The 8,818-nt window shown below is 62.1% G+C and overlaps 1 protein-coding gene across 1 annotated transcript in view; it reads left to right on the top strand.

Moving 5' to 3' along the window:
• Positions 1 to 1,483: 1,483 nt before the first annotated feature.
• Positions 1,484 to 8,818, top strand: part of MMP17 (matrix metallopeptidase 17) — a gene marked incomplete at its 5' end in the record, with an annotated part of 12,644 nt that continues 5,309 nt past the window's right edge. Inside the window, 7 exons of the mRNA XM_008049829.2 lie at positions 1,484 to 1,616; positions 2,092 to 2,221; positions 3,175 to 3,458; positions 4,259 to 4,435; positions 4,910 to 4,994; positions 7,188 to 7,270; positions 7,355 to 7,507. Of these exons, the coding sequence (XP_008048020.2) occupies positions 1,484 to 1,616; positions 2,092 to 2,221; positions 3,175 to 3,458; positions 4,259 to 4,435; positions 4,910 to 4,994; positions 7,188 to 7,270; positions 7,355 to 7,507 (1,045 nt within the window). The remainder of the gene's footprint in view (positions 1,617 to 2,091; positions 2,222 to 3,174; positions 3,459 to 4,258; positions 4,436 to 4,909; positions 4,995 to 7,187; positions 7,271 to 7,354; positions 7,508 to 8,818) is intronic.

Genomic DNA, 8,818 nt, shown 5'->3' with positions numbered 1-8,818 from the left:
TCACCTCAGCCTCCCAAAGGCGTGGGATTACAGACTGAGCCACCGAGCCCGGCTTATTTTATTTTATTTTTTTATTACCAATATTTTTTATTTTGATATTATGGGGTACGATTAAGGGTTAGGTATACAAATATGCTTCGTTCAGGCACCCCCGTGGGTGCATTTTAAAATGGGGCAGAACGCCCTCCCAAGAGAAGGGCCCCGGGACCACGAAAGATCTCAGCACTGCAGAGGGCGGGTACGGGGGTCACCCAGGCCAATGCCCAGGGGTGCAGCAGGTCATCACATCCGTGTGAGCACAGGGGATCACGCCCAGGGCCCCTCGGGGGGACCCGCCCCTCCAGTCACCAGGGTCCATGTGGAGGATTCAAGTACTGTCCACAGCCTTGGAGGGGCCCCCAGTGCTGCATACACACTCCCGGGGGCTCCTCCTGGGCCTGGGGTCTGGATGAGTGAGCTCTGGGAGGGGTTAAGGAAGAAAGTGGGGAGCCAGGAGGGTCTCTGTGTTACCTGGAACAGGGGTCTCAGTGTGTGCAAATCGCTCAGGCTCCCCCCCAGTCCCTGTGGCTTACGGAGGCCCCTGGGATCTCCAGGAGGGAGCCCGTCCCTACTCAGTACCCGTGGGGCCCCGTGCGTCAGGAAGGACTGCCAGCACCGCCCCAGCACCAGCTCAGAGGCGCAGGGTGGGGGCAGCAGACGCTGAGCCCTGGGGGCCTGGCAGGTGGCGTGAAGGAGCCAGGAGAATCGTGATGCCCACCAATCAAACCGGGTCTGTGCATAGGGCCGGTGGGTCATCCCACGGTCTGTGAAGCCAGGGCAGGACAGGGGTGGGACTCCGAGAACCCCAGTCTGGCCAGCTGGCAATGGTCCACATGGCAGTGTTTTCTGTGGAATCATCACAACAGCCTGCGAGTGGGCATGAGCGCCATTTGGCAGTTAAAGAAACAAGCGGGGGTGGGGGCAGCCCCCACAGATGGCATCAGGCCTCCCTGTCCCCAGGGCCTCACAGATGGCATCAGGCCTCCTGTCCTCAGAACCCCAGGGATGGCATCGGGTCTCCCTGTCTCCAGGGCCCCATGGATGACATCAGGCCTCCCTGTCCCCAGGGCTCCCACGGGTGGCATCAAGGCCTCCCTGTCCCCAAGGATCCCATGGATGGCATAGGGGCCTCCTTGTCCCCAAGGATCCCATGGATGGCATTGGGCTTTCCTAGCCCCAGGGTTCACATGGATGCCATCAGGCCTCCCTGTTCCTCGGACCCCCACGATGGCATCAGGCCTCCCTGTCCTCAGAGCCCCACGGATGGCATTGGGGCCTCCCTGTCCCCAGGGCCCCATGGATGGCATCAGGCCTTCCAGTCCCCAGAGCCCCACAGAAGTGGGCTAGGAGAGGGCTGCCAGTGCAGCAGCGCTGGGCCCAGGGTAGTGCCTCTTCGGGGGCCCAGTCCCGCAATGCTGCCCCTCACTCTGCTGTCTGCCCCCAGGAGTGGCTGAGCAGGTTTGGCTACCTGCCCCCGGCAGACCCCGCCACAGGACAGCTGCAGACGCAAGAGGAGCTGTCCAAGGCCATTGCGGCTATGCAGCAGTTCGGTGGCCTGGAGGCCACTGGCATCTTGGGTCAGTGCTCTGTGGGATGCCAGGAGACACTGTGGCCGCTATCGGGTCACACTCCCTCAGCTTTGTCCCTTCTGATTGACCAGGGCCCTATCACTGATTTCTCTGACCGGTCAGTCTCCAGCCTTACATTTGAATGTCATTATTATTATTTTTTTTTTCTTTTTTGTAGAGGCGAGGTCTCCCTATGTTGCCCAGGCTGGTCTCGAACTCCTGGGCTCAAGCAATCCTCCCGCCTCAGCCTCCCAAAGTGCTGGGATTACAGGCAGAGCGCCCATGCCCAGCCAACGTTTGCTCGTCCCCCCCACCGCACCCTGACCACGACCCTTCAGGCCTGAGCCTCTCCCTGGCAGACCCCATGTGGGGAGGGAGGAGACAGCTGGGCCCAGCGCCACTGGCCAGAGTCAGAGGCTCCAGTCTCGGTGGGGAGTTGGGGAGGAGGTGAGCTGGGCCGGCTCCTGACTCCCTGCCCCCACAGACGAGGCCACCCTGGCTCTGATGAGAACCCCACGCTGCTCCCTCCCAGCCCCCCCCGCCGCGGCCCAGGCCCGAAGGCGGCGCCAGGCTGCAGCTCCAACCAAGTGGAACAAGAGGAACCTATCATGGAGGTGGGTAGGGGGCCGAGTGGGCGTGGGCCCTGGGCCTGGCGTCCCCTGCGTGCTGGCGTCCTGAGGCTGCCGTAGCAAATGCCCTCAACCCGGAGGACGCAGGACAGCAGCAGGGTGTTGTCTGTCATTCGGAGGCCAGGGTGTGGGCCGGCGGGCTCCCTGCAGTCTCCAGGGACGATCCGTTTGGGCCTCTGTCCCATCAGAGACGGGTCTGTCTCTGTCTTCACTCACTGTGGCCTGGGTCTGCCACCCTCCTCTGCCTCTTCAGAACACTCACTGGGTCGAGGGCCCACCCTAGTCCAGTTTGACCTTGTCTGAGTCCTAATGACCTCTACTGTTTCCAAATCAGCCCCGTTCTGAGGTTCCAGGTAGGCGACACTTTGTTGGCACTCTGCCCCCCACTCCTGGGCGGGTACCTCTGGCTGCCCCTGGGATCAGCACTGGCTGAGATGGGCGCTGACTGGTGTGTGAGCTGGTCATCGGAGAGGCCCCCTGTGGAGTAGCTGACACCAGCCTCCTGGCCAGGTGTCTCGGCCCACCTGTGCGCTCACCTCCTCTGACTCCTCATCCATCCTGGGTGAACTGCTGAGGTCTTCATGGGGCCTCGACACGCCTCCTGGGAGGGGCGGAAAGCAGAAGATAGCGGGATGTGCCCTTGTGGACAGGGGCACGTGAGGCTGGCAATGAGTGATTCACCCAGGAGAGGGCCATGCATAGCAGGGGCAGGGTGACCTGCCTAACCCAGGAGGGGCTTATGCTTTAGCAGGTGGAAGGAGAAGGGAGCCATGCTTAACCCTGGAGGGAGGGGCCGTGCTCCCCCCGGGAGGGGGCCCTGCTTACTGCAGGAGGGGGCCAGGCTTAATGCCAGGAGGTAAGTCCAGGGAGGGCACCTCAGCCTGGGCTACCTGCTCTGTCCTGCGTGACTGTCTCCTGGGCTCTGACCCCCGCCCCAGGGTCCGGACGTTCCCGCGGGACTCGCCCCTGGGCCGCGACACGGTGCGGGCGCTGATGTACTACGCGCTCAAGGTCTGGAGTGACATCACGCCGCTGAACTTCCACGAGGTGGCGGGCAGCACCGCCGACATCCAGATCGACTTCTCCAGGGCCGACCACGGCGACAGCTACCCCTTCGATGGCCCCGGCGGCACCGTGGCCCACGCCTTCTTCCCTGGCAACCACCACACTGCGGGAGACACCCACTTTGACGATGACGAGGCTTGGACCTTCCGCTCCGCGGGTACAGCGGGCAGTGCCGGGTCAGGGCCTGGGCCTGGGCAGCCCCAGGACCCACAGAGCCAGGATGCCGTGGGGCGGGTGCCTCGCTGGCCCCTGAGGCCAAGGAGCCTGCCCAGCCCACGGGCATCCCAGCCCCAAGCCCAGGCTCTGACCAGGGCCCTGTAAGCTGTGGGAGTGGGTGCGGTCCTGAGAGGGAGTCAGGCGCTCCAAGAACACTGGGTGTTCCCAGTTTAGGCCGGTCTCACCGTGCTGTGGCCTGTCAGGCCTGGCTGAGCCTTGTCCTCGGCACTGTCTCAGTGTCACAGGAGGGAACAAAGGCTGTGGCCTCTGCATCCGGGCTCCGCACCCGACCTGCTGGGTCCTGGTGACCACAGAAGTTCGTGCCGGCTCTGCAGAGGCAGAACCAGCCCTGCATTGTGGCCCCTGGAAGCCGTGGGGAGCCCAGAGGATCCGTGGTCTCCACAAGGGGCACCCAGGCCCATCCTGTGGGAGCAGGGGTCAGTGCCACAGCGCCAGGGCCTGGGAGACGCCTGACACCAGGACCCCGTGTCACCTGGGCCCAGAAGGCCAACAGGGCCTGAGTGTCCACCGGGGAGCCTGTGCAGACAAGGTCGCCGACCCCTCCATGAGGGGCACAGAGACCCAGGGCCCCAGAAGCCCGCAGGGCCTCCCTGGGGCTCTTGCAAGCACTGAGGACCCCGCAGAGTCCACCCGGGCCCCTCAGTGCAGCAGTGACCACCGATCCCTCCCCCAGGGCCAGGGCCCCCCTCCCTCAGCTCACGCGGCTTCCCGTGTCCCCAGATGCTCACGGGATGGACCTGTTTGCCGTGGCTGTCCACGAGTTCGGCCATGCCATCGGACTGAGCCACGTGGCCACTGCACGCTCCGTCATGCGACCATACTACCAGGGCCCAGTGGGCGACCCACTGCGCTACGGGCTCCCCTATGAGGACAGGGTGCGCGTCTGGCAGCGGTACGGTGAGTGTCCCCAGAGCCAGACGCAGGTCGTCCCCCAGATACTGTGGAGCATCCCAGCCCTCTTAGTGTGTTGTCATCCGATCTCTGCTGCCCATGAGATGAAACCCACATCACACAACGCTTGCCATGGTAAGGTGTGCACGTCCGTGCACCCAGCACATAGGCCACCCCAAGTGGGCACCAGAGTGGACCACCTCAGGGGCCCTACACCCGTCCTGTCACTCCCCCTCCAGCTTCCAGTGCCTCCGGGCTGCCCAGAGGGGGATGCTCGAAGGACCTGACACTGGTGTTTTGCTGGCCTTTGAGACCTCGCTGTGACGGTCTGGCCCCCACCTCAATGTCAGCTCCACGGCTGGAGTGTCAGCATCCTGCGACTGTGCCCGTGGTGGCAGCCCCTGCTGAGTGGCCTGGGGCCGGCGGAATGTGGGGGGAGGCGGGTCCTGGGCCACACTGTCCTCCTCTGTGTCCCCCCAGGTGTGCGGGAGTTCGTGTCCCCCACAGCGCAGCCTGAGGACCCTCCCCTGCTGCCAGAGCCGCCCAACAACCGGTCGAGCATCCCGTAAGCCTGGGGCCCGGGGTCACTGCATACCGTGGACTGTGTCCCCCTCCCCATCCCAGGCAGTGTTTGCCCCAGAAAGTGGCTCAGGATCCTGAGGAAAGCACAGCTGTGTGAATTTACTGAGACCACAGGAAGAGAAAATAGTTTTCTCTCTCTCTCTCTCTCTCTCTCTCTCTCTTTCTTTTAATTTTTGAGACTGGGACTCACTCTGTCACCCAGGCTGGAGTGCAGTGCGTGCTCATGGCCACCACAGCCTCGACCTGCTGGGCTCCGGCGATCCTTCCTTCTCAGCCTTCCAGCCTTCCAAGTAGCTGGAACTACAGGCACGCGCTACCACTCCCGGCTAATTTTTTTGTTTATTGTAGAGTTGAGGTCTCGCCAAGTTGCCCAGGCGGGTCTCGAACCTGCGGGCTCAGGCAATCCTTTTACCCCAGCCTCCCAAAATGCTGGGGTTATAGACACACAGCCATGGCTAATTTCTTCATGTTTTGTAGTGATGGAATCTCACTGTGTTGTCCAGGCTAGTCTCAGACCTGACCCCAAGCAATCCTCCTTCCTCAGCCTCCCAAAGTGCAGGGATTACAGGCGTGAGCCACCATGCCCAGCCTGACATATTCTCTTGACTCAAACTCCTAACACCTGCCGTGCCCTCTTGACCAGGGAACTCGTGCTGCAAAGCTGACTTTCCAGCATGGCTTCCTCTGGCCCTTTGTTCCTGTCAGCTACTGCTATGTGACAAGTGGCCCGGCCTAACGGCATCCAACAGCACATTTCTTTTTTTTTTTTTTTGGAGTTGGAGTCTCACTCTGTCGCCCAGACTGGAGTGCAGTGGCTGCTCCCGGCCACTGCAGCCTCCACCTGCTGGGCTCCAGCGATCCTTCCGTCTCAGCCTTCCGAGTAGCCGGAATTACAGGCGCGTGCTACCACATCCGGCTGATTTTTTGATTTATTGTAGCACATTTCTTTAAGTTCATGGGTTCTTTGTGTCAGGAAGAAAGGGCAGGACTGACTGGCCTCTGCTCCACAGTGGCGGTGGCATTCACTGGGGGGACCTAGAAGACCAGGACTGGCTGGACTCGGGTGGGTGATGCTCCCACAGCACAGAGCTCAGAACACACCTGCCACAAAGGCCACTTCTTGCTACAACCCAACACCTCTTTTTCTCCCTGGGCACAAACATTTGTGTGCCTGTCCCCTCCGAGATGTCGTGCACATGCCTAGAAAAATGCAACCGCGCAGACATGTCTAGCTACAAGGCGCACGTGTTGCATGGCTCTGCGTGTGGCTTTAGTGTGCAATGCCGAGAGACCCCCTGCATCTGTCTGTGGACATGCCTGACTCCTGCTGAGAGCCAGGTGCCTACACCCGGGTGAATGGACCATACTCAAGGCTGATCTTAAACTCCTGGCCTCCAGTAAGCCTCCCACCTCGGCCTCCTAAAGTGCTGACACACAGGCATGCGCTGCCGTGCCTGGTCACACTCTGTTTTTCAGTTCCTCTCAGGAACATTCCGATGTCCCGGGTCTCTGCCATTGCAATTCCGCTGCTGTGACCATATTCTCCGTAATGCAGTCAGGACTGGAATCGAGGCCTGGGCTGCATGTGAAGCATTCTGTATACAGTGTCCACTGGCCTCTCTGTCCACACCGCCCCGCGTGGCTAGCGCCCTCCCTGCTGCCTCACACCATTGTACAGAGGTCAGGCCTTTCCCCACCTGGGAGGTGGAGGCCAGGCCTCTTGACTTCACCTGCCTCCCTCTTCTTTTTTTTGAGTCGGAGTCTCACTGTTGCCCAGACTGGAGAGCAGTGGCCGCTCCTGGCCACCGCAGCCTCGACCTGCTGGGCTCCAGCGATCCTTCCGCCTCAGCCTTCCGAGTAGCCGGAATTACAGGCGTGCACTACCACGCCCGGCTGATTTTTTGATTTATCGTAGAGATGAGGTCTCGCTGCCCAGGCGGGTCTCGAACCCGCGGGCTCAGGCCATCCACTCACCTCAGCCTCCCACAGGCGCGGGATGACAGGCTGAGCCACCGAGCCCGGCTGCCTCCCTCTTCTGAGGTCAAGACTGCCTGGCAGAGCTTGCGGGCAGGCACAGGGCTCCCCCAAACACACTTGCTCCGTGGCATGGCGAGGCTCACTTCCCTTGGCACCGGGTGTGGGCCTGACCTCACACCCACCAGCACTCTCCCCACAGGTCCTTGAAGGATGTACCCCACAGATGCAACACCCACTTCGACGCGGTTGCCCAGATCCGAGGCGAGGCCTTCTTCTTCAAAGGTAGCCCCAGGGTCCACTGCGGCTGAGGGGAGGGTGCGGCCGCTCAGGCTCAGACCCACCACCTGCAGCCCACTCTGTCCCCAGGCAAGTACTTCTGGCGGCTGACCCGGGACCGCCACCTGGTGTCCCTGCAGCCCGCACAGATGCACCGCTTCTGGCGGGGCCTGCCGCTGCATCTAGACAGCGTGGACGCCGTATACGAGCGCACCAGTGACCACAAGATTGTCTTCTTCAAAGGTGGGTGGGCCTCCCCTGCACCCTGGGCCTCCCCGGGCCCAGCCAGTGGGCCAGCCTGCGTGCCCATGGGAGCAGCTCGTCATTGTGCGCTCGACGGGTGCGTATTGAGCACCTGCTGCATGCCCCACCCTGAGGCCGCAAGTACACAGGGCAAAACAGGAGAACCCATCCTCATTTCAGTGGGAGCGCTGGGAAAGCACCTGCAAGTTGTGAGAGAGAGGACCGTGGGGAGCAGAGACCCAGGGCACAGGGGTGGGGCTGAGGGGACTGCCAGCACGCAGGCCCTGAGGCAAGAACCTCAGGGCGGGGGCTGCAGCTGGAGCCAGCCAGGGCTGGAGACCAAAGCGGGAAGCTTTGGCCGCTGGCACCAGGCTCTGTCCCCAGGCCACCTCAGCCCCGCCCCTCCCAAGCGCAGCTTTGGCCACCCTGTCACACCCACATCCCCACCAAGGGGAGGAGCAGGCGGCCAGGAGCGGGGGCAGGCGTGTGTCCTCGGGGCTGTGGGACAGAGGCCCACACGTGGGGCTGGAGCCAGGAATGTGTCCTCTGGTGGCCTGGGGGCCGGAAGCCCAAAGCCAAGGTGTGTCAGGGCTGGCCCAGGGCTTCTGACATCCAGCGCTCTGCCCTCTGTCTGTGAACTTGCTGAGTTCCTGGTGAAAGTGGGATCCCAGAGTGTCGCCCGTCTGCGGCGACTCTCTTGGCCCATCACGACATTCTCTGAGCTCACCCTCATCGTGGAATGGCCAGGATGTCCTCCTCGTCAGGGCTGGCCACGTGTTGTTCTGTGGTTCACCCGTCCTCTGTTGGCGTTGCCGGGGTGGCTCCCTCCCGGCTGCGGTGAATCAGGGAGTGGGTGTGCAAATATCCCTTCCAGATCCGTGGATGTGGGTGTGCGAGTGTCCCTTCCAGATCCTGTTTTCAATTATCTTGGATCTGCACCCAGAGCCGGGTTGCTGAGTCACACGGTGACTCCGTGTTGAATGTCGTGAGGAGCCTCCATGCTGTTTCCCACGGAGGCCGGGCCGTTTTACCTGCCACCGGCCCACAGGGTCCTGTCCCCCACACCCTCGCCGACCCGCGTGCCATCCCATTCCTTGAGCGGCGTGTGCGAGCTGCGCCCCTCTGATGACGCTGAACACCCTCTCAGGGGCTCACCTGTGGGTCCATCTCTTTGGAGAATCGCCTGCTCCAGCTCTTGGCCCAGCAGGGGACTTTCAGGTGTCTGTTGAGTTAGGCCTTCAACTGAGGCCTTTCTTTTTTTTTTTTTTTTTTTTTGAGTCGGAGTCTCACTCTGTCGCCCAGACTGGAATC

The sequence above is a fragment of the Carlito syrichta genome, unplaced genomic scaffold (genome assembly GCF_000164805.1).
Source record: "Carlito syrichta isolate Samal-C Ts95f unplaced genomic scaffold, Tarsius_syrichta-2.0.1 Scaffold138301, whole genome shotgun sequence".
Classification (NCBI taxonomy): domain Eukaryota; kingdom Metazoa; phylum Chordata; class Mammalia; order Primates; family Tarsiidae; genus Carlito; species Carlito syrichta.
Note: the sequence above shows the minus strand (reverse complement) of the source record. Positions and strands in the feature narration are given on the sequence as shown.